At 40.8% G+C, this 24,596-nt stretch overlaps 3 protein-coding genes across 15 annotated transcripts in view; 1 reads left to right on the forward strand and 2 right to left on the reverse strand.

Annotated features, from left to right (window-relative positions):
- Nucleotides 1-9,898, reverse strand: part of camk2d2 (calcium/calmodulin-dependent protein kinase (CaM kinase) II delta 2) — a 33,290-nt gene extending 23,392 nt beyond the window's left edge. For all 13 annotated transcript variants that reach the window (XM_030093572.1, XM_030093569.1, XM_030093566.1 and 10 more), the window contains exons 1-2: nucleotides 9,455-9,898; nucleotides 5,392-5,486 (exon numbers count right to left, since the gene is read on the reverse strand). In XM_030093572.1, coding sequence (XP_029949432.1) covers nucleotides 5,392-5,486; nucleotides 9,455-9,516 — 157 coding nt within the window. In that variant the 5' untranslated portion in view covers nucleotides 9,517-9,898. The remainder of the gene's footprint in view (nucleotides 1-5,391; nucleotides 5,487-9,454) is intronic.
- A 2,405-nt stretch (nucleotides 9,899-12,303) lies between these two features.
- Nucleotides 12,304-13,468, reverse strand: LOC115389967 (interleukin-8-like). Its single transcript, XM_030093575.1, has 4 exons — nucleotides 13,231-13,468; nucleotides 12,984-13,125; nucleotides 12,786-12,872; nucleotides 12,304-12,667 (listed from the first exon to the last, which is right to left on the reverse strand). Exons 1-4 carry the CDS (start codon nucleotides 13,295-13,297, stop codon nucleotides 12,655-12,657), a joined length of 309 nt encoding a protein of 102 aa, XP_029949435.1. The 5' UTR covers nucleotides 13,298-13,468; the 3' UTR covers nucleotides 12,304-12,654.
- Nucleotides 13,469-19,010: 5,542 nt separating this feature from the next.
- Nucleotides 19,011-20,291, forward strand: LOC115389968 (platelet factor 4-like). The gene is made up of 4 exons (XM_030093576.1): nucleotides 19,011-19,164; nucleotides 19,317-19,446; nucleotides 19,587-19,673; nucleotides 20,194-20,291. The coding sequence occupies exons 1-4, from the start codon at nucleotides 19,113-19,115 to the stop codon at nucleotides 20,204-20,206; spliced, it is 282 nt and encodes a 93-aa protein (XP_029949436.1). The 5' UTR covers nucleotides 19,011-19,112; the 3' UTR covers nucleotides 20,207-20,291.
- The last annotated feature ends 4,305 nt before the right edge of the window (nucleotides 20,292-24,596 follow it).

Below are 24,596 nucleotides of genomic sequence, written 5' to 3' on the forward strand. Positions count from 1 at the left end.
TATTCACTGGCTATTTTTGGAAGCAACCCCGGGTCAAACTGCAGGCCTGCTTTAATGTCCTTGTCTGTCTCTGTATCAACTTATGAACTTTAAACATCCCATTAATGATTTGTGTCTGATCTGTATGTATTTCCATCAATCTAATCAACGTAATATTTTCAAACATTACGCTTACATCAAACCGATATCTTTAAAGGCATCATAAAGGTCTTAAATATAACACTGTCTGGAAAAACCCCTATATTTCTCAATTAATTTAGAGTTGACTTTACAGAGACATGACTCACTGGCTCAGATTTATTGACTAAAACGTCACTCTGTGATAACATACCTTCAGGCTTTTAACAGGCTACACATGTTAACGTGCAGTAAATGTCCTTACTATTGACGTCTCGGCTAAACGGCGCATTATTAAGTGTTGAGTAATCGCATTTCGATCTGTCTTCTACAGTTTGGAGTCAAACAAGGCAGAGCACTAATTTGGTGTTCTTAAATATTGGCGGGCAAAATTTCCTTTTTTGTACATGTTGTCACTTTAATTTGTTGTTCATTGACTGAAAATCAAATGTGAATCCAAAATTAGTTGTACACGTGTCCCTAGACGAGAGTCTCGGTGATATCCTGAAACTGATCAGCAAACATGATTGAAGTGAATCTGACCCTGGTTTCGTGTAACAGCAATAATACCTGCAACAAAGAGCACTGGATCACATAGAGGATCACATCCACGTCACGTTTCACTGTCCTTTCTGTGTCAGTGACTTTACAGAGTGTAAATACAATAAATTTGAATGACACCAACCAACAATAGCACTATGTGTCTGATACGCTGTTGAAAACGGTAAATCCTTCACTAATGTGACTGTTAATCAGACAAACTGACCAATTTAAATAAACCCTTTGAGAGCAAGTGACGGATGGAATCTGAATGACCCCTTTAAAAGACTATACACTAACCAATAATTTAAACTCTAAAGTCTAAACCTAAACGCAAATGTAAAAGGGCATTTGTGGGATGAGCAGCAGATGTGAATATGTGGGTTGAAACATTTGCCAAGTTCTCTCTGTCACTGCAAGCTTAACTTAGCGGACGACTCTGATTTGGTCTGCCAAACAAATTTTCCCCCGTAGTTTAGATCCGTCAGAAAAATTTATGTCTTTACTTCTAATTTCATGAGATCAAAACCTTAACGCCAAATTAGAAGTTTGAAAGTGACAGTTGTGAGGCTGTACTGTCAACTCAGTCTGATTTATATTATTTAAGTCAATATTCTAAAAAAACTAATTCCAGTTGTGTTGTTTCTGCTGATTTCCACTGTTTCTTCATTTCTTAAAAAAAAATAAATTAAGCGTGTGGATAAAAATAAAGGATATTTGAATCTGATAGGCTGTCTTAGATTTGTCATTGTGGGACCTTTAAGATGTGTGGACGAATGTCCATCAAATGATTTTTTTCACACCAGCAGCAGGAGGCTAAAAATGTCGGCTCCTGAATATACAGACTGGAGTTCCGCTGCAAGAACAACACTGGTAAAGATTCAGATAGGGAGAAAAACAAAGGCTGACATAAAATAGGCGGGGAGCAAAAACAGAGAGAGGCAGCAGAAGACAGAGGCAGATGTGCTCCTCTGTAATTAAGAATGTCCTTGCTTTCTGCACAGTCCATTAAGCCTGTTAGTCATACTGGAGGCTCCTTCTGGGCTGAACGATCAGTCGCTTTTATAAAAACTCTTTTTTTTTAAACTGCAGCAATTCTGATTAAGACTCACAACAATGACAAAACTTTTCACCTCATGATTTGACAATGACTTGATTTTGCAGACTTAGACTGTTAATGGAAACGTTTACAGCTGCAGATTAATTTCAAATTGCACAAAACAGAAAGTCTTTGTGTGCTTTTTCAAACACTGAACAAACTGAATTTTGTTTAGAAAGTAGTCTAACAGTGTAATGGTTAGCACTCTTGACATGAGAAAACCCCTCTCTTTATAGAGTTTATCTCTGAGAGACGTGATGATTCAACATTACTCATAAATGAAAATGTGTGTGATTGTCTTTGTCTCAGTGTTTCCCCCCTGATTTACCGGCAATCTGTCCAAGATGTATCCTGCATGTACATATCATTAATAAAATCTGGAAATCAAAATTAAGGAAAAAAACCTTAATCAGATATTTTGTAAGTTACAGATCTGTACAGGGATATATCTGAATTATCCTCATATATACGCTGCAGAGGCGCCAGTCTCTTTGTTCACTGGCAGTCTGGTTTTCCAGACAGGTGAGCAGCAACTGAAACCAATAAAACTGGCTCCTTTCGGAGGATGGAATGATGTCAATACGCTCTGTGTGCATGCATGTGCATATGCGTGTGCATGCATGTACGCGAGATGGAGACACACCGAGCGAGAGCACGACCAACATTTATTTTTAGCCTTCAAGTACCCAGTGAGTCATGTGATCTCCCCTTCTTCTCGGCGATCCTCCTTTCTTTCCTTCTCCCCTGTTTCTCTATCTCCATATCACTCTCTCTCTCTCTCTCTCTCTCTCTCTCTGTCTCTCTCTCTCTCTCTCCCCCACGAACACGTCCCCGCTCTGTCTCTCTGCTCACCCGCCTTCCTGATGCTTCAAAGTGAGGCGAAACAGAGTGACAATGACACAGGAATAAATACGATGAGGGGGAAAAAAGACGGCAAAGCAGAAGAGGGGACACATTTTAGCTTTCACAATGAGGAAAAACCTGTTTTACTTGTATTTATGCTTTTCTTTCTTTTGGTGTTTTATGTCATTGTTTTAAATCATACTCTTCATGTACAGCATTTGGACCGTGGTTTTGTGAAGGGATTTATAAATAAAGATGGTATGGTGGAAAAAGAAGACAGCACACCCCGATTACCATAGAAACTGTCCACTCTTGGGGTCAGTCACAGATCTGCAGACTGGAACAACAGAACAACATCAAGCCGGGAAGCCAGACATAAAGCTAATTCAGTGAAGGCCAGACAGAAAGGACTCTCCAAACCAAATAATGAAAAATAAGAAAAAATGAAAAGAAAACAGGAGCGATGCTGTCAAACACACACGTGTAAATCTAGGTTTTAGTTTCTCCCCATGGATGTTTTTTTCACGCTTCACTCTTATCGCCATGTCACACGGAATATCTGCACATTAGGCGGAGCGGGCCTTCTTTAAAATTCAACACATTTTTTTTTATTGCAAAAGATTCAACAGTGCAAATCTATTCAGCTGTTAAGGCGAGCCAGAAAGGGCCACCCTGTCAGGCAATGAGGCGACCACACATATACACTCACACAGATGAGACACACGCACAAGCACCTGCACAGCTGCACACATACACACAACAACCACAAACACACACACACACACACTCTCCCTTGCCCATACGCAACACAAACACATCACATCACATGCAAATGCAAAGTGACAAAAGATAGCAGACAGAGTTATAGTGACAGGACACTGACGCATGCATGAAAGGAGAGGGCAAATATTCAACCGCTGTCAGGAACGTGTGGTGTGCACAAACGTACACACACTTAAGACTTGCCATCCTCTCTCTCTCACTCTCTCTCTCTCTCTCCCCCCTCTCTCTCTCTCTCATGCTTTCCTTCCCTCTGTCTCTCCTCTGCTTCCCCTCAGTCACTGACTCATCTGCTGCTCTTAATGAAATGCTGCATAATCAGGATTGCAGATTGCAGAACTACGACTGCTCCTATAGGCCAACCACACGTGTGCCTGTATAACAGAAACACACACACACACACGCACTAGCAGTGCCTTGATCTGCCTCCATTCCTGCCACCAATCCCATCCTAAACCTCTTTCAATTCTACACACACACACACACACACACACACACACACACATATACACTTGCCTACGCAAACACAGTCAGTGGTGGAGAGGGGTTGGGGGGAGGTCATGATCCTGCCAGAGAGAAAGGAATCAGAGTTGCAATTCTAGAGCTTATCGCGGAAAGAGGGTAAGACCATATCTGACACGCCAGCATGCCTGGTATGTAAATCTCCATACACGCGGATATACACACACACATAAGAACGAGAGAGAGTGTATTTGTGCGGGCAGAGCCACATGCATAAGGGGTGAGATAATTCTTTGCGGTATTTTTGGAAAACGTGTCTATGCGAGTGGTGAGACACTGATCCGTCTGTCGAGGTGTCTATTACCAACACCGCTCTCAGCGAGCGGAAGGGTCATCACGGGCCGAAGAGGGGCAGAGAGCGCCAAAGAGCAAAGAGGAAATGTAGAAAGAAAAATGGCTCAGCGTGAAGTGAGCAGAGGAAAGGACAGATGAAAAACAGATTCAGAAATAAAGGAAGGGACGGATGAGAAGTTAACAGTGAAGTGGGGAGGAAGCAGAGAATGGGTCAAGACAAGATGTCAATGTTTGATAAATCAGCAGAAGAAGGGGAAGGTTGGTGAGAAGGGAAAAACTGTTGGCTGTTTCAATAACATAAAAAGTAAACACATTTTAATCCTCATAATGAAGCTACAGGTAATGGACACGTGCAGAACAGCCAAGCTAATTTCCAGTAGATTAGTACAAATTGAATTTCAGTCCATGAGCTCGCTCACATCTCAGAGGCTGACACCCCGTGCGGCAGGACGGGAACCCGCTGTTGGTCGCAAACAAGCAAGCAGCGGCAAAACTCGCCACCAGCTAAAGAAAGGGAGAAACTGTAAAGGCATAACACGCCATTGCTTCGCAGTCACAAATAGGCTGTAAGCAGTTCTTAGGTCATATGTGTGCTTTCGCACGCGCATGTGTGTGTGTGTGTGTGTGTGTGTGTGTACGTGCGCGCCGAGCCTACGGCAACCAGGCCAGCGGCTACAATTACAGTGACGGATGTGAAAGAACTGGGTCGGCTTCGCAAGAGATCTGCCCCTGGGACGACAAGACCAGCCAGAGCCCTGAATCAATACAGAACACACACACGCACACACAAGGCTGCATGTGACAATTTACATAGAAACCCAAAACCAAATGTGTGTATCACAAAACACAAGGAAAAGGAAGCACACAACATAAAATGTACCAGTGTGACATATTATTCAATGTATTCACAGTTGTTTTTTTCTCTCAAACACCAAAAATTTAAATATCCAAGCTGTTAGTGAACCTGTATGCCCGTCTGTCATTCACACACTCACATCAGCTGGAGCGCACACTCAAGCACGCACACTCAAACACCTAAACTTGGTCTCTCTCACAGCACCCAAAGCCCATATCAGGGGCAGCAATGTTCACAGCTCATCCACACATAACTCAGTGGCACTCTGGGAATGTCTCTCTGCTCGTGTGCGTGTGCGTGTGTGTGTGTGTGTGTGCCCATGTCCGTGCCCGTGCCCTACCTCTGGCAGAAAGCTTCTTGGTGTTGATGATTTTGGCAGCATACTCCTGTCCAGAGGAGATCTTCACACACCTCCTGACCACAGAGAATGCACCCCTGAAAAGAAGTTACGCAAAAAAAAAAACATTATTAATAGGTTTCAAAGAGATCATTGTCACAAGTCAAGATGAAAAATTACATGTCAATCAAAACAAAAGCAAGAATTGTTTTTTTGTAGAAGGCCTGTCAGAGCTGATATCTTGCAATGAAAAGCATCAAAGATCATCGTCTGAGTTCAGTACGTAGTGATTAGTCACATGTGAAATGAAACAGCTAGGAAAACAGTTTCTAAGATGCTGCCTTCACCTGAGGTGAACCAAAACCTGGGAACAATGATCAACCGGTCAAGGTCAGTATCAAGACATAGGCACTCTGAATCAAAAGAAAAGCCTTCAGAGCCTTCAGAGAGGGTGTGGAGGCCTTTTACTCTGGAAAGTGACTCCAAGTGGAGAATATTTAAAGCGACACTAAGGAACTTTTCAACCTTAATAAAACATTTTAATATCTTTTGTGATGATACATCGACTTACAACTAGTTGAATGACCCTCTGCCATGGGCTGAGGGCGTCAGTATTGCTTTCACTTGGACTAAGCAATTGTGAGGAGGGTGGTAGGAACCCTGCACACTAAAAAACTCCAAATGTGCGGACTGCTTTACGGCATGCGTCACATCATGATATAACATTGTTAAGCCACCATTAGGTTCATTGCCTCGTCGTTATCCGTCCTTCACACAGCCACTGGAAACAAATGTAGGTGAGTTCAGTCCGACAGCACGCCACTGGGAGCAGCATTTTACGACGCCACGCGCTAGTCCTCATGGGAACTGTAGTATTCGTTCAGGCAAAACACTACCGCTTTTGTCCACTGGCGCCGCCAAAATCAACGAAAACTGAAAGTTCCTTAGTGTTGCTTTAAAGTAACTGTATATTCCTCCAGAACTGAGGACTCAGGTAATGTCAGTCCACAAACAGACCCAAAATAGCTTATAAGAAATTAATAATTCAATATATTAAACTATATTTGCTGAATTTAGCATTTAATGAGACCTTGTTGTGAAATTAGCACACTGGGATTCCGCTTATTAAAAAAACATCTTCACGACAAACACAATGCTCCAGTTTACTGAAACATATCTATCTTCAATCTTGTTTTATCAGATATCCATCAGAGGCTGCTGAGTTCAATTCATTAATCTCAACATAAAAAAGCAAACAGAGGAGTAACTGCAGAAGCACTGCAGCTATTAACAGACTCACTCAGTCAACCCACCTAAAGTACACTTTGTCCAAATCCCCACACGCCACCACCAACACCTACAAACGTGCCAGCCCTGCTTCTATTGTTCCGTCCATGTTCTGCGCTGGTGTTCCAGGCACATGTATGAAGATGAAAAAACTAGGTCAGCTATATTTGAGAGAGAAGAGGAACAGAGTGCTGCATCTCTCATCTCTAAATGCAGCCATGGAGGCAGTTGTCCACCTGCCTCTGCTCTGCAGCCACGCAGGCGGCCTGCCGCTCAGCCTCCACTTCTCTGTTTGTACATGTCTTCTCCTTCAAGTGAAATCTGTCCTCCTCCACAGCGAACCCCATGTTTAGCTCCAGACAACATCAGAGATTTCGAAAACAGCCGGAAGCAAACAGAAGACAGACAAAGCCAGGAATGCTCATTGCCTTAAATGAACCCTGGTCTTTCTTTTACTGTATCTGTGTGATATCTGACGTGTGATTACCATGGATTACATTATGTCATTATATAATGGAAATAATATAAGAAATAACTGATGGCTTGCATTAAAGTAATGACTAGCTGCTAAGTGTATCTTGATGTGTACTGTGAACACGTTATCTAACATTCTCTGGATTGAGCAGCTTGCCACTAAAGCTTACCTCTAATGTATATGGGATTTGTTAAAGGAAGTGATCATAGCATAACATGTTATATAAGAATTTAAGTTAACTCCCCTCTTTGAATGGAGAGCATGGCATAGAGTGCATATTCTGTGTATCTATACCAGACCGGAAGATGGAAGTGAAATAATAAAATACAGCTTGAAGTGAGTGAATATGGAAAGTTTAATATCTTCAGCTCCTTTGACACAGATGTTCAGTAAGTGGGATAAAATGTTCCCAACTGAAACCATATTCCGCTTGGAAGGTGGGTTTTGTGTAACAACATGAGATTCCTATCCTTTTCAGACAGTAGTTTTCACTTTATAATGCAATATAATGCGTGGCACAATGGCACAAGTGACTTTTTGATGGAGATTTATGGAAAAGATGTTGGAATCCGTATGTTTTTATGATGCTGGACTCACTACACAGATGAGAAAATGCATAAACATCGATTATTTCTTTTACGCTGTTTTTACAAATGTTCACTGAATCACACCACCTATGCATGTCTTACTTTCAAAAATCTCAGAGAAAACTGAATCAGGTCAACTGGGCTTGGTCATGATTTGGAAGACATTTTGCTCCTTTGTCAAAGTGGCTTCATCAACTCATATTGTTCACTAGGCTGGCTAATAAAAAAAAAATCTAAATAGAAATCCTTTTTTTGTGGAATAGTATTGTCACCCTGCATAACCTCTGAGGGATAATATTTAAGAAATCCAACTTAACATTGTCCTGTAAAAAAATCACAGGTTGCAAAAGTCTGGCTGAGACAGCTGATATTATGTAACTGAACCCTCACCTAAAACTTTCAAACTTAGAAAACAAACTGTACACTATCAAAGATTCAAAAATGATAGTAGATATGTTCTCCTGGAGTTTTCCAGAGGTCTTAATCTGTGGTTGTATTTTGTATTTTTTCCCTACAATATAAAGGGAATCTTTTTTATGGTTATTCTTAATAAAAACATGGTATCTATCGCTGCCACATAGTCTATTACATTGTGCAACAGTGCAGAGGAAAATGGTGCTGGGCTGAAGAGATCAGGTGAGTTAAAAGGTACTCTAAAAGCAATATGGATGCATTATTGATGAAAGGTGGTGAAAGAGGAAAGCAGCATAAGATCAGTAAGGCACTGGCTGAGGATTTAGAGATTTCCTCTTCCACACATAAAACTCTGCATGGCCAATAAAAGAGCACTGCACTCTTTCTGTTAAAATACCAAATGGTGGCTAAGCAGAGCATCCACCACAGTCTCTGACCACAGACTGCAGGTCAGGCAGCACATGACCACACAGATGCACAAAACACATACGCATGCTCATTTGTATGCAGACCTGCAGACTCACTTTTTAATTTAAAGAGATTAAAACCTTAAAATGAGCATGCATAATCGCAACCAGGTATCTGCCTCTCCATTTTTGTCCCTGGGGTGAGGAATTCCCTGATAGCTGACCGTACTTTAGTGTGTGTGAATGTGTGTGTATGTCATCTTCATGGTCTGCTGTCGCATTACCGAGGGTGTATTTTTCTTCTTTTTTTTTTTTTTTTTTTTTTTTTTTTGGTAGGGGGGGTGAGGAGATAGGAGGGGGTGGGTTTACCAAATCTCATCCTTTCACTCAATCCGATGCATTTTATTTCAGCCCCGCATCATGGGAGCTCCTCACCCTGCTGTGGCACCTAAGGTCGGACATCAGCGGCTGCAGGATGGAGGAAAATGACGACACTCTCGGTACGACATCTTCTCTCGTGAGCCCGGAACGTCGGGAGGCGTTCAAATGTAGGATTTAAAAAGAAAAACCAAAACAAAACAAAACAAAAAAAACAAAAAAAAAAACAAAGCAAACAAACGGGATCCCTGCACGATCACGAGGCCAGCGCGTTTAGAACCTCCGGACAGGTTACATGCCCGCACCGGGGAGAGCAGCAGCGCGCGCTAGCGCGCACAAAAACACACGCAAAACACACACACACACACACACACACACTAACACTCAAGCAAAGAAATCCGCGTCCCTAAACCAAGGCGGCCTATTACATAACACGCTGACATTTCAGAGAGATGATGTCTGATGATTTGTTTTTTGTTTTTTTGTTTTTTTTAAAAAAAGGAAACATGCTGTCTTACTTCCCCAGCTCCTCGAACAGCTGATATTCGTCGGTAAATCTCGTGCAGATCGTTAACGCCATCCTGATGTCGGTGCCAAACGGGGTGTGCGGAGACGCGGACGAGGTGCTCTCTCTCTCACAGACTGGGATCCGCCACACGCACGGTCGTCAGCGCCGCCCGGTTTTGTCCTGAACCTGCAGACCAAACGGAGGGATTCATGCACGGCTAAAAGCGCGTCGGAGAGAGCTCTGCTGGAATGATTTCTGCGGCAAAAAAAGAAAAAAATAATAAAAGAAAAGAAGGGGGAGAAAAAAAAAAAACGCTGCCCGAGCGAGCGCTTCAGTCCGGACGCGACAGCTTCCGGTGGTATCGTCGGCTGGTTTTAATTTATTTCACATCCAGTGGCTTGTCACAGCTCGTGGGCGCATCATTTTGTGTGCGTTTCGATCGGTCCGTCCGCCGCGGTGACTGGGGTCTTTCTGCGCGCATCGGACGCCGCACTACCGCGCCTACCTCCGGCTGTGCGCTCAGTCCCGCCCCTTCCCCCGCATCCGCACACCGGCCAATGAGGAGGAACGGCCCCGGTATGGAAACACTCGTCAAATGTAAAAAAAAAAAAATCCATGGAAAATAATGAAAAGAGCAAAATCTGGGTATGCATTCATTATCGTTGAAGGTAGAGGCCTTTTTGATTGGAAATGAGCAAATTGTTTAGACTGTCTTTAACAAACAGTAAAATATTGATTTTCAGCCGCCAATCTAAATGAAATTGAATAATTGCCTCATCAATTTAATTTGTGGTTTTCAGCAACTGTGGCTGGCAATTTATTGCGATGCACTAATAACTGCTACAAGCACTCTGGTTCAGCCTTAATGGACCTCACTCCTTGGACTTTGCATGTCGGCTGTATGGATTTTCTTTCTCATTGCTCACTAAAAATTTAGTCACAGATATAACTCCATGGTATTGAAGTTTCCTCTCAAACTGCAAAACCCTGTGATTGAATTCTACTGTTGATTCCAAATTGCCAGTAGGTGAATGGAAGACACACATGGATATTCCACATTCTGGGTTCTCCAGTTTCCTCCCAAAGTACACAAACATGCATTTAACTCTGAACTCCTGTAGGTTAACTATGAGACAACACAACTAGTATTTTGGCCTAAATTGTTTTGTTAAATGCAAGTCGTGTCACGCATGCTTATTGCAAGGGAGTTTATTTTATTGTTTGTTGTTGCTTTTTATCACAGTATTGTCAAAAAGTTATTTAATAACCACTTTTTTTTCAAGGTCATGTATAAACAAAGGAATTCTCATTCTCCATTGTGGCAGTACTGACCACCCGTCAAATATCAGTCTCTTATTTGCTCTTGGGATAGTTGTCAACCCTTGTGAGTGTACCTTGTGCTCACCATTGTCACGAGATTCTCTCTTGTCCCCAAAAAAAAAAACCATAAAGTGAATGGAAGATGGACATTACCTGTTACAGCTCTGTTCAGTATGGAACTCCAGTGTAACATCTCTATTTCTGAACTGACTTCAGTATTTGCTCTGTTTATGTCAAGGTACATCACAGATAAGGAGGGTCAAAACATTAGAATTGCATTTACCATTGGTCAATCGAGGTAAACGGAGGTCAATGAAAAAGTAATGAAATATCTTAAGTTAATATTGAGATTGTGGTTCATGTGAGCATGTGAGCATGCATGTAGGCAATTCAGGGCTGAAAGCATCCCAGCTTTGAGAGTAACAGAACCTGCGCAGCTCATCCAATGAATCCAGCCAATCATAAATGCATTCAGTTATAAGGTTTGCGGTCACCTTTTAGCTGGCCACCTTTCTGCCACACTCAGAAAGTAGAGAAAAACCACCAGAAAGTTGAAACTGCACAGTTCAAACCTCGTCCAACATGTTTATTTCAGGTGTCATTGCTCCAACACAATTGACATAAGTGGTTTGTTACCAAAGCTTGATGATAGCAATTTCATTTGTTTCAAGTGTGTGTGTTCAGAAGTCAACATGCAGGACAGCATTTGAACGCATAAGGCACAGTGAAGATAAACAAAAATGCAGTTTTATCTTCCTACCTTCACAGTCAATCAATGAATACAGTTTACATGTACCAGTACACTCACACCTACAGACAGTTTACCTCAAAGATATGGTTTAGGACTGTGATAGGAAACTTCAGTATTAAGAGAAAACTCTTCAAGCACAGGAAGAACATACGAACTGTGCTCAGAGAGGCTGGACCCGAACCAGGGACAACGTGGCTGTGCACTGAGCCACCATGTGGCCTTCCACTGTAAATATAATCTGAAAAAAGTCAACGCTGGTCTTTGCTGTTATGCACTAATAGTATCAGGTATTCTGTCATTTCGCTGTGTGTCATACATCTACTATTACATTTGAAAACCTTTCATTCTAGTTTCAGTGAAATAAGGTTTACTTATTAGTGAAAATATATACTTAAGTTACTTAAGTAACTTACATAAGTTATGCATGCATGCAAAAAAATCTTAAAATTAATCGTATATAATTTGCACCAAGCAAGACAATTTAAAAAAAAAAATAGCTAGAGTCATACGGGTGGTTTTTAACTTTTTAGCTGAATAATTACTTTTATTCTCAGTAGACTTAAACCACTGCAGGTAATTTTGTGAAGAATATGGCTCCTCCACTCCTAGAGGGATGCAAAGCTGAAAGTTTTCATTATTACTGATTATCCTATGACTCTGGCAAAAAGACATGCAGCAGGAGCAATATTGAAATGTACAAGAAAGACCAAACAAAGCAAATGAAGTTACAATCTCAAGGTGACATTTATTGTGCAAATATCATGTAATCCAAAATATATAACTGGCTGTGAATGTGGATAAATATATCTTTATAAATATATTTTTATAAATACATAAATAAATATGTGAATCAACAAAACAAGAGAACAAATATATAGTTTTTAACCAAAAGAGAAGCCCAGTCCATATCGGAGTTACTGCTTACAACACTTGACATAGAAACAGACATGATTTCTTAATAAATAATCTGTTTGATACAAACAACCTGAGTAAGTCAATCCTGTTATCATTTTCAAGTCGATCAGGACAGCAGACTAGTGGAATTGAAGTGTGATGACCCCTGTTGTTTAAAAAGAAATACATTTTGGTGCTCTCTGTTGATAAACATTTCATTCGTGAAGCTCAGATTTCGCGTTACTTCAACGTCTTTTGCTGCAGAGACAAGAAACAGAGAGAAGAGTCATTAATGTTGGTGTCAACTCACGCTGTCAGACAATGAATATTTTTCAGTATTTAATGATGGAAGATGAATACAGTCACTGGGTCTCACCTGGACATGATCTTCTGGATGACTCTCTTCACCCAGTGAGCTTCTGGGTCCAGGCAGACCTCCTCGCGGTTCTTTTTCAGCGTGGCACTGCAGCACAAAGCAATGAACACCAACGTAAGCTTCGATGATGACCTGAAGCCAACAAGTGATGCCGGCAGAACCTGGAAGTGCGAATTTAGCTGTGGTGAAGGCTCTTACATGATCTCCATCTGCTCACAGTGCGAGTTGGCAGGAATCAGCTCCACCTTCTCGATGTGGCGGCCGATGGGTTGGCTCTCCGTCTGGATGCAGCGGCAGTGCATCTCCACTCCCAGACTCCTCAGTCTCCTCAGACTCATCCCTGTGTGGAAACGGCAGCACACGGTCAGGAAGAGCAAGAAGCACGTGCTGAAAACTTCCAATACAAAACAGAAGAAATGGGTTTTCATATTGAAGAAGAGCTTACCTTCAGTGGCGGCCAGGAAGGCCAGGAGCACGACAATAGTGCCTACAAGGACTCTGCTGCTCGTCATTTTCTTCTTTTGTAGATTTAGAAATTATTATCTATTGCAGATAAGAAGGTCCTTCAAGTTGCTTTCTGATGAAGCTTGAAGCAGTGGGCAGTTATTCTTTAAGTCAATGGATTCTTCTTTCATTCACTTCAGCTCGCTCTTCCACTTTTCCTTTCGTGTGCTCAGCTGCTTTCTCTCGCTGCGGTTTGAATCCAGCGCTGTGGAGGCGCTCCCTTTATAGCCGCCTCCTGGAAGTGACTCATTCCCCTGTTTAATCAAGTTGCGCAACCTGGGACTGTCAGAAGCTGAGTGGGAATTTACACCGTCAAATTTCCTTCACTGACTCTTCTGACTGTCTGTGACTTAAGAGGGCCAACATTTGTCACTCGTACAGACTAAGAAAAAAAAAACTGTGACTAAAACTCTGTAATAATTCGACTGATGTGACAAGAATGCATGAGAGAAAGTTATATTCACTTCATATCTGTATTACTTATATACTGATGTGGACTGAAATTGCAAAATTGTTTGCACAAACCGTGACTGATAAGCCATCAACTGATTCACGCGTAGAATGCAATAAAGCAAAACATAACTGCAACCTGAGAAAGAGCGGCTCATGAGTGTTGGACTCAGATTTTGTCACACAGGTCCTCTGAAGGGGAAATGCGTTGTCCACTCGTGCATTCCTCAACATGTCCGAGCACAACTCTCACAAATCTTCCACAAATTCCATCATCTGCCAATAGTTAAGATGTCCAAATGGTTTGATACTCAACTCAACTCAGTGTCAGATATCGTTTTAATCTTAAGCTGGATAAATGAATAACGAAATTCAATCTCACGATGCTTAGACAACGACATGGTCTGACAAGATAAGACATTATCTGCAATCATGACTCAGGAGCCATCATGCTTTGACAGAATTATCTGGAAATAAAGATTGTTTTATTTCATGTCAAAAAGTCTGACTAAAATTCCATGAAAAGCTGGATTCACTCCTGCAAAAAGAGAAAAACAGGCGATGGCTGAAGTGCTCAGTTCCCTTAGGGTGTCGTCAAAGTGTTAAATAGCAGAAGTTACTGAAATAGCAACTTTAAACCATATGCAGTAGTATGTACAAAAGAAAAAGTTAGAAAAAGGTGAAGTTAATATTTATAAGAAGAAAATAATTGAAATTAAAATAGAGAATTGAGTCAAGAGGAAAAAAAAGTCAAAAGTTTTAAAAGAATAAAAAGAAGGTCAAATAAAACGGCTAAAGGAATTAAATATGTTCAAAGTGGCATAAAAAAGTGGAAAAGATTAAAAACTGTTTCAGAAACTAAAAAGTCTTAAATGTAAAATGCTGTTTACCATCATAAACTACGAAACTATAAAATGTAACCTAAAGTAAGGTTCCCCAACCACTGTGCACTGTTTGACTGTCGTCAGTCCATGGATCATTTGTTACATGGCCTCAGAATGAATGAAAAGTTTTACTTTGAAAGTGTACATTTAAATTTCTTGAGTCTGCATTGAGTTTTATTTTGAAAAATGCTTCACATCCACCAGTGCTTCAGTTGTCTTCCAGTTGAATCGAATTCACAGTTCTTCCCTGCACCCACAAGGTGGTATAGTGAACCTGATGACCCAGCTGATCAGTGGGGGGAGTGGGGGGTTATGGGAGTCGGGGGTAAACCTCTTCACAGATTGCGCCCTGGGCAATTGTCCACATCAACCATAACTAAAGCCACCTCCGCATGCAGGAATCCCACAGGATAATGTCAGGATGGCTTTTCCACGAGCAATAATTAAATGGAGAATGACCCTGAGGTAAAAAAAACAAAACTATAATAATTCAAACCACATGCTCAGTTAGAACTAAATCCCAAAGAGATGTGGTGGAAGGCCTAGAAACAGGCGTTTAGCGCAGACATCCAAACAACACAGTCATCTGAGGCAGCTCATAATCGAAACTTTCTCCTGAATTTTGTGAACAGCTGATAAGAGTGGGTTTGGTTGAAGTTATTACTTTCAAGAGAATCTGTTTGACCAGTGATTGTGTGTCACACATCTGCTCCAGCACTAATGTGAAGGTTTATTGACTCTTCACTTGCAATGTGTATAATACATTGTTTTGTATGCTATCAGGTCAATTACATTGTTTTTTTTTTCTGTTTATGACTCAGGTGTGGCTCCATTTTCTGTACATGCAGGGGAAAAAAAGATATTTGAGGTTTTCACACATTTTCTTGTCTTTGTTTGATCTTCAGACACTCCATTCCAGATCTACACTCTATTAGATAATCCTATAGTGATGAATGGAAACAGTGAACTTTTGACATTTATGAATATTAAATTATATTCTTGGTCCTGCAGGGTAATTACTACAGTCATTAAAAAAGTTCATGAGTTGTCTGTCGGCTCATGCCTCAGACATTTTTAAAGCCTCCTCAGGCAATCAGCCAAACTGTGCTGCTGGAATTACACTCTGAGGCAATGCAACGTCGACAAGCTCAAACACATCTGGCGACAGTTAACGCGTCACCACTCTCACACGGCAAGAAGGAAGTGTTGAGAAACTTCTGAAAACTGAAGTTAATCCTGTGGTTTTCACACATTGTCTAACCCCAACCATAAATCTTCACGTGCACTTTGAAATGGGGATTTTTAAAACATTTTTTGTATCAGAATTGTTATTTCTTTTTGGGCAAGAAATTAAAACTGAGATGGACCAAGAAGCTGTGGCTAAATCTTATATCCTCCAATCAGAAAAGTCTTTTTGTGGTTAATCTAACGGTTGAACATAGAGCATTTGTTTTAATTAAAATGTTGTATTTTTATTGTCATCACAGCATTTGACCACAGTCCATGTGAAAATGACATGACGGGCGGCACATGACCTGTGGGTGTTTCTCCAAAGTTTTCTCTGGTGCTGGATGCAGGTCCTTCGCACGGTGCCACTAACACATTGATGGAAAATTTCACAGGCAAATACTGCACATGATCATTTGTGAAAAACTTTGATGATTGCAGACTGAAAAAAATTATATTTTATCAGACAAAACTGTGCAAACTTTCCTATGTATCTATGTCAAGTATCATTGTGTATATTTGCCCTCATGTCTTGTCCATATACATCGTTGCGTATACCTTTTTTTGACTAAATTCACCATGCAAATCTGTATGATTTCATTCCATTACACAGCTATCACATTTATATTCAGGTTCCTCCAAAATATAGTAAACACACACACACACACACACACACACACACACACACACACACACACACACACACACACACACACACGCACGTAAAGAGGAAGTGGGCTTTTTGCCTCTCAGTAATCACGGAGGATGTTGTGATCTAACGTTCTTTGACAGCTTAATATACAAATGCTGGATTTTTCCAAACTTCCCCTCGATTAGCTAAACCTCAGTCATCCAGAGGAGAAAGATCACGTGCATCAACTCATTAGAAACTCAAGACCGCTGTGCTGTGACACAATAACAACATGCTAATAACATGACACCCAACACACACATGCTAAAGCTTTGATATTTAATGCTTTTTTCCAAATAATCTCAGGATCACAGTAAGCGACACTCTGTCGGTCCTCTTCTTTAGTTCACACTGACGAATAGTGACGTAGATTGATGGGTCAATCATTACTCAATTTGTTCCATGTCTGATGCAATAAATATTTGTTTGTTAACTTTTCTGTGTCTCCAGCAGCTCAAGATTTTACTACTTCATTAAGAATGTTAATGAAAAACCTTAATAGTTTTTTGCCCAGTAAAATTGTAAAGAAAAAAGCCACTATAAATTCCTATTTAATGTATATTGCATCTGAATTTATACAATTACCTTAAGTTTGCACCACAGTACAACAAGGATTAGATTGGATTACATTCATTCTCTATTGCCACCGATACGTCAGATGACTTTGAAAAGATTTGGACAAGACTCCTGGAAAACTTTCAGGTCACACCTGCTCACATCTAAACACAAGTGTTTAAAGTGTTTAGTCACATCCCAGTCTCAGACTGAGACTTCACAAAGATTTCGCAAATTGAAAGAGACTGGTAGGAAACAGCGCAGATTACAAGATTAAAATAAACGATCCAAAGGACAGGAGCGACTCCAGTTGAAATCCTAGATTTACGAAAGATTTTCAGTTTTTAGTCTGAGACTGTGAAAATCTTTCAGTGTAAGCCCAGCTTTAGAGAACGTTGGAGTAGATCCCAGTTGACTGTGACCAAAAGCGACGTCCCCTCTGGACAGTGAGCCAGTCCATCACAGGGCAAACACTCACATATTCACAATTTAATCACCAATTAGCCTGAAAAACATGATTTTTGGGTTATGAGAGGACAAATTGTACACAAAAAGGTTCCCAAACCCAACCTGGACTGAAACCAGGGACATTCTTGCACTGAAGTGCCAACCTGTGCACCACTGCACATTAGAGCATAATCGAGGAGTGTTAAAAAGACGACACACATTTACACCGAAGCTGGTCTGTCTTGATATTCTGCTTGATAACACACACTAATACTGGCTAATGAGTCTCACAGAAAACTTGAGCTCATGTACACAACCCACTACACACTGATACCAGCAGGCTGGGATAATGAGCCTGAAAACAGAGGCTGGGAAAACCAGCAGTGAATCATGAGCTTATCATCATCCGGTCCTCTTTTTTCTTTTTTTTTCCCTTTGTCAGAGTACAGGTATGCTCGAGCATTGCTGTGTGGATTTAGCACAGGCAGGCTCTATTGTGCGACATGTAGCAGCAAACAATTAGTTTCAGCTGTACTGAGGCTGAACTGTTATCAGTGTGGCTGACGAACAACATGAGTGGGAGCGAGTTAGCCAGAGAGAAACGCTCAAGGGGGTAATCAACCACTGGGGATTTTGGGACATGTCAGGGAGTTTCTGGAGTAGATTTACGAATATCTGGGAAAGAAAGTGAAAGCTGACTCCATTTCCCCCCTGTTATTTACATGGAACCTGGAGTGGGGTATTTGTCAGAGGGTGGGTGGCCCTGCAGTTCCACATGACAGCATCCCGTTGATGTTAAGCTCATGCCTGCACACAAACTTGGCTTGTCGTGACTTGCCCCTGTAAAACAACTGAAGGGTATGCAAAACTCTTCCATTAGGTTTATTTCCTCAATGTTCTGTGCTTATACTGAACACAAGTTCTTGAACTCCGGTAGATTTGACTTTGCAAAGATTTTTAAGCTGATATTCGAGCCGTGGTAGCAAACAAGAAAGAATCTCTCTAGTAAATTTTAAGAGATGTTTTATAAAGGTGCAAATTTGAGAGTTTTTCCTGCAGATTGACCTCAAGTACAGTCTGGCAGTACTTTAAAAAAGAGGAAAAAGCACTTCCACAGGCTGGACCAGGAAAGGAAAACAGCTTTATTTTTGTAGAAAACAAGGCAATTCAAAGTGGTTCACATTGAAAAAGATGAGCAGCAACTGATGCAGAATAGTGGAAACACTTAAAAAGAAGGAATGATTAAACATGATGGCATAGAGAAAAATTGATGCAATACATTTAGCGTGCAATAATCTAGACTGGTTTCCTTTTGATAAATATCCCAGAAATTGTGACTAATACCTGAGAGTGTTTGCTTAAGTTTTTCTTGAAAAGTAACTTTTTTTTTTTCAGTTCCTGGAATAAGGGAAGGAGGCAGTAATAAACAGAGAAAAGGGGTTTGACTTGCATCGCAGTTCACAGCAGCAGAAGGGAAGGGTCGAGTTTCAAGGAAATATCTGCCGCCAGCGCTCAACTAAAATCTTCACATTTAGATTGCATGCCTCTGAGTTCAGATTCGGATCAGGCATGTCTGTCATCAAGACCGTGGCGCTGCTGAGTTTGCTGACCATCTATGAAGGTGAGTCAAAAAACCTCATTTCTTCAAAGTTTTCCTTCAACTTTGTGATCAGGACCAACTGCATGGATTGTGCGTATTGTGCAAGCAGATGCATGTTTCTTTGTACTTCTGTCCAAACACTGATGTCCTTCTCTGACTTTTTAAATGTTCAGTTGTCAGTGTGGGGGATCAAGTTGGAGATCGATGTCGCTGCATCAATAAGGAGACGAAGCCCATCGGACGTCACATAGCAATGCTGGAGGTGAAGCCTCAAAACTCTCATTGCCCGGAACCTGAGATCATGTAAGTCGTAAAGGGCAAAAGCTGTTCTGTTAATTGTGCTTATAAAACACTTGACCCTTGCCCAGGGTTGCTGCAATTAAGAAAGCATGACGTCTGATGTTATTGTTGATAATGTGGCGACTCTGTCTCTGATCCTGCAGTGCCACCCTGAAAAGGGACGGACAAAGGGTTTGCCTGGATCCCAAAGCTCCGTGGGTCAGAAAAGTACTGGAGAGGACAAATGCAACGTGAGTGTGTTTTCACTGAACTGTGATCACTAATCGATAGGCATGAGAAAAGAGGTCCTTATTTCAACAAGACGAGAATGACTTATTCCTGTTGTTGTTAGATTAAGTGGTTGATGACAATGTAATTACAGAGGTTGAGCAATAACTTTCAACATCGCAGTATCTTGCCACATTTGTGTCCTCAAAAACAAAATTCTAGTTTTTCATGGGAGTGTTAACAAGTGCTGCAGAGTAATTATAATCTCAGGCCTGGCTGTGGGAATTCTGAGAGTGTTTGTAGAGGAAAAAAACTTCTGTTTAACCACGGATGTTCCAGACAACTGAGTCTATGTTAATAAGTAACTGAAGGTTAGAGGTGGATCCACAGTACTTTATAACCTATTTCAAGAAACACAGTCTAATTTTTAAAATGGTGCATAGAGTAATCACTTACACACAAAGTAAGTAACAGTCTCATTAATGTGGGAGTGAATGTGTTCTTTCTCTTTAACATGATTTATGTATATTTTCTTCTCTGTAGGCAGACAACATGAAGAAAAAAAAAAACCTTCACTGATTTGCTTCAAGCTGAAAAGAAGATAAGATTTCATCATCACCACATGCATCAGGAGCCTGGGTGGCAACGATGAAATATAAAGTGTGTTTTATTGCATGTATATGGCCGCTGTGATTTACAGCAGATGTGTGAAGATCATTTCCTGGCTGAAAGCCATGATGACACAAACTTATGGCCAGAACAATAGAATAAACATCATGACTCTGCTTTACTATTTAATAGTTATTGGATATATAATTAAATGCTTGTTAAACGTGAATCAGGGTTTTTCAAAAAAATTAAAACTAAAAATAAAAAATGATACACTGACGAGTTAATGAGCAACAAATGCGCACATCCTGTTTTGTTCCTGTTTTTGTAGCATACAGCAAAAAAAATGAGGTCGCAGGCTGAATATCAATGCGAGTTGCAGAACAGAATGACACTGGGAGAGTACAGTCTTTTGTGTCTCGCGCTCCGTTGCTTTACAGGTCATCTTCAGTTCTTGTTTGATGGTAGAGCTTGATTTCAACACCTTAAGTCATGGCCATGCTTGAGTTAGCATGAAATATGCATTTCATTTTCCCCAACCCTTACAAAAGACCAATCTGTCACTTTCTTTCTAGATAATCGCTGCCTTTCTGTGTATTTCTATACTAACAAGCAAGAAAATGTTAGTCACATTGAAAAATGCTTTTCTGTGATTTTGTACTCTGAGAAATAAAAAAAAATGCCTCTGAAGGATTACTGGCCTTAGTATGTGGTGTTTTCTGATTTTTGACACTTTTTCTAAATAATGCTACACTTACAAACACAAGACTCTTCTCTAGAAGTTTAGAGAGAAGAAAATTAATTTAAAAAAAAATACAATGAAGTGGCAGCTGTGGGATCACAGTGTATTTTATTTTATATTGTTTGGTTTATCAAACCCGACATTTTCGTGATGGAGTTAGCATTGTTTCTTTCCTCCAGTGGTCAGAAAAGCTCTCTTTGAAAAGGGCAAACTGAATCATCACTAACTAAGTCCTATATTCAAACAGCACTTTAAAGCAGAAGAGGGCCGTTTGGAAAAGTCCACTGTCCAATCTGAACAGCTTTCTGCCACTATAACACCTGATTCTTCGTCACAGAAACTCAAGCGCCGCCTCTTCAGCTAAAGACAACATTTTGAGGAGGTCATTTTGGTGTTGGTGATGGAGGAACTCAAACAAATTGTTCATGTCTGGATTCACCTTCAAAAGAAGGATTTTGTGATGTGTCTCGTTTCACCATGTCACACATACCAGGAAAGTCCCTTCAAATAGTCTCTGAAAGGACATCGCCACCTTTTGGACAAATATACAGTCCATCAGGATGATCTGAGGTTATTTTCAGGCTTCTGCAGAGCCTGATGACTCATTCAGGAGTGTTGGTACAGGGGAGATCATACTAAAGCATGGTGGGTGGCTCACACACTCACACAAGCATCATAACAGATACTATAAGCAGAGGAAAAGAAGAAAAAGCATGCATCACTTGTTAAGTGCTGATATATCTATGCTTCTAAAGAAAACTCATTGAGTTACTGATTACAAATCTACATTGAAAGCTGGAAAAAAACAGGGTATATAACCACAAAAAGGAAGCTAATGACACATAAATATTGTGTCACAACAACAGCTTCCCATTTCCATTTCTGCATTTCTCCCTTTCCTTGCACTGCCTCTTCTGTCATTTCAGGTCCAGCCCCTCCCGACTATCCTTCAGTAACCTTATCTTTCCGGCAAACCCCCGTCATCTGATTTACATGCTCAGCTTCCGGCACCACTCCCTGTTTCGTCACTACCTGAAGGAGCCTTTACCTTGGCCCATCCTCCTGCGTTTCCCCCAGCGTCATTTCCAGGCAGGCCATGCTTACCTGTTGTGAACCCTCCATTAAGCTGCAGCTGTAAAGATATATTTCTTGACTAATCTGTCAGTCAGAGCACATAGGTACCAACTTTTATGTTTACTGTAAAATGTTATCTTCTTAAGACCTCCAATCGCTAATAAGAAGGATCAAGCCACTTGCAAGAAACACACTTTCATAATCATTTCAATTGTTATATTAGACTTAAATATTAGATCTCTTCGGGTTTTTCTTGCAGTTTGATGATGGTGGTCTCTGTTGAATTCTCTTTCCTGAGAACAGGATAGCAGGATATCTCCATGAGGCCAGTAAGAGGTCTTCTAAAAAAAAAAATCTCAATAAAAATACTGGAAGTTACAAGTCTTGATTTCTTCAGAAAATATTTTTTTTTTCTTTTTCTGATGAAATACTTTGGTTGTTTCGAAACAAAGGATGTACTTCTTAAGAAAGAAAAACTGTTGATTTCTGCTGAAATCAAGACTTGTGTCTTCCCGTACATTTTAATCCTCTGTTTTTAAACTGTCAAACAATGATGCATCTGTATGAGATAAAACATCAGACAATGTTGTAATTTTTGTCTGGTTACAATCAAGTCAGCCTTACTTGGTTAAAGAGGCTTGCAAAAGTATTCATTCCCCTTGAACTTTTCCACATTTTGTATGATAACAACCACAAATATAAACACATTGCATTGGGATTGTATGTGACAAACCAATGCAATATGCTTCATATCTGCAAAGTGGAAGTAAAATTATGCTTTTGAAATACAAATATATAGGCCTTCATCTCCACAGCAGTTTTTCTAATATCACTCGACAAAAAGATGTAATTATCTGAATAATGGTTTGGACTGTAGCGGAGTCAGAGTAGAGACAAGGGGGCGGTCGCCCCAGGGCCCACAAGGTCATAGGGCCCTGTTTCATGTGATATGTTCATATAAATTAATATAATAAAATGTGCAGTGTGTGCGAGAATGTATACGCATATGACTGTGGGCTCCAATTTATAATTCTTACACTACGACTGTCCATGAACGCATCAGAGCTGTAAGCCAGCGCTGATTGGCTGAGCGGCATTAAAGGGCAACTTCAGTTTTTTGACATCTGGCCCTTATTTCTAGGTGTGTGCATGCTCATATACTCACTCAGACAAACATCGTGCAGCTCGGAGTCCTTCAGAAGTTATTTAGATCCAACTGATGTAGCCGCACTTAGCGGGGGCCACGGCAATGGAGCTTCAGCGCGGGACATAATCTCAGAGTATATGAGCATGCACACACCTAGAAATAAGGTCCAGATGTCAAAAAACCGAAGTTGCCCTTTAACGAGTTTTTTCTTTGCACTTGATCTGAACTCTTTGAAGGGAAGTTAAACAGTATGCTAAACACTATGCTAGCCGCTAGCGGTACTACCCAAAACCGAACATCGGAGCCACTGGTGAGTCAGTGAAACCTTCAAAAATATTATCTTTATCAGAATGCTGTGGTCTTAAACACCTGCCCATTTGAATGTGCCTTGTGTTGCTTTCAACTATAAGAGACCGACGAGTCTATTTTTTTTCTAATATACTGAACCCCAAAAGATATAGATAGCTGTGTCTATAGCTATCTGAATAGATTGTGCAATTTTAGACCAGCTATGTTCATTTTATATTTGAGTTGTATCAAAGATGGTACAGATGCGTTTTCAGCACCAGAAGATTGACACCTGTGAGGCTGCATTTGTGTGTGTGTGTGTGTGTGTGTGTGTGTGTGTGTGTGTGTGTGTGTGTGTGTGTGTGTGTGTGTGTGTTCTCGTATTTCTATCCTTGTTGGGGCCAAATGTCCCCACAAGGATAGCAAAACGTGGAACGACGTGCCTTGTGGGGACCTTTTTCCGGTCCTAAGTAGGAGAAACAGTGTTTTCTTGACCATGTTGTTGTTACTGAAAAAAGTAAAAGTGCAAAAACATTTCTTTAGGGTTAGGCTTTGTTGTGGTGTGGGTTAGGGTTAGGGTAAGGGTCAGGGTTAGGGGCTAGACATGAATGGGAGTCAATGGACGGTCCCCACAAGGATAGAAATACGAGACTGTGCGTGTGTGTGTGTGTGTGTGTGTGTGTGTATTTGTTCTTCAGAACAAGTTTGTGAACTGGTTTGGGACTTTATTCTCCTTTCTGAGGCATATAGGTTTGCTTGGCTCAATAAAAGTGAGCACTAGTGTGTTGTTTAATGGTTTCATGAGGTATTGTTTGAATGATAAAATTACTATCATAAGGGCCCGTAGAGAATGCTCCGCCCCCTCTGTACTGAGACCCACCTCCGCCTCTGGGCTTCATTACTGCATCCTGCTTTTGTCCCCACTACCTAAAGGGGACATTTAAATACAACTGTAATTGATATTATCAATGTTGTCATCTTCAAAAGGTTACAAAAGTCGCTCTTAACTGGACTTACCTTATAAAGATCACTGCCTTCATCAGACACACTCATATACTGTGTGATTACATAGAAAGGCTAGCTGTA

The sequence above is a fragment of the Salarias fasciatus genome, chromosome 6, assembly GCF_902148845.1.
Source record: "Salarias fasciatus chromosome 6, fSalaFa1.1, whole genome shotgun sequence".
Lineage (NCBI taxonomy): Eukaryota > Metazoa > Chordata > Actinopteri > Blenniiformes > Blenniidae > Salarias > Salarias fasciatus.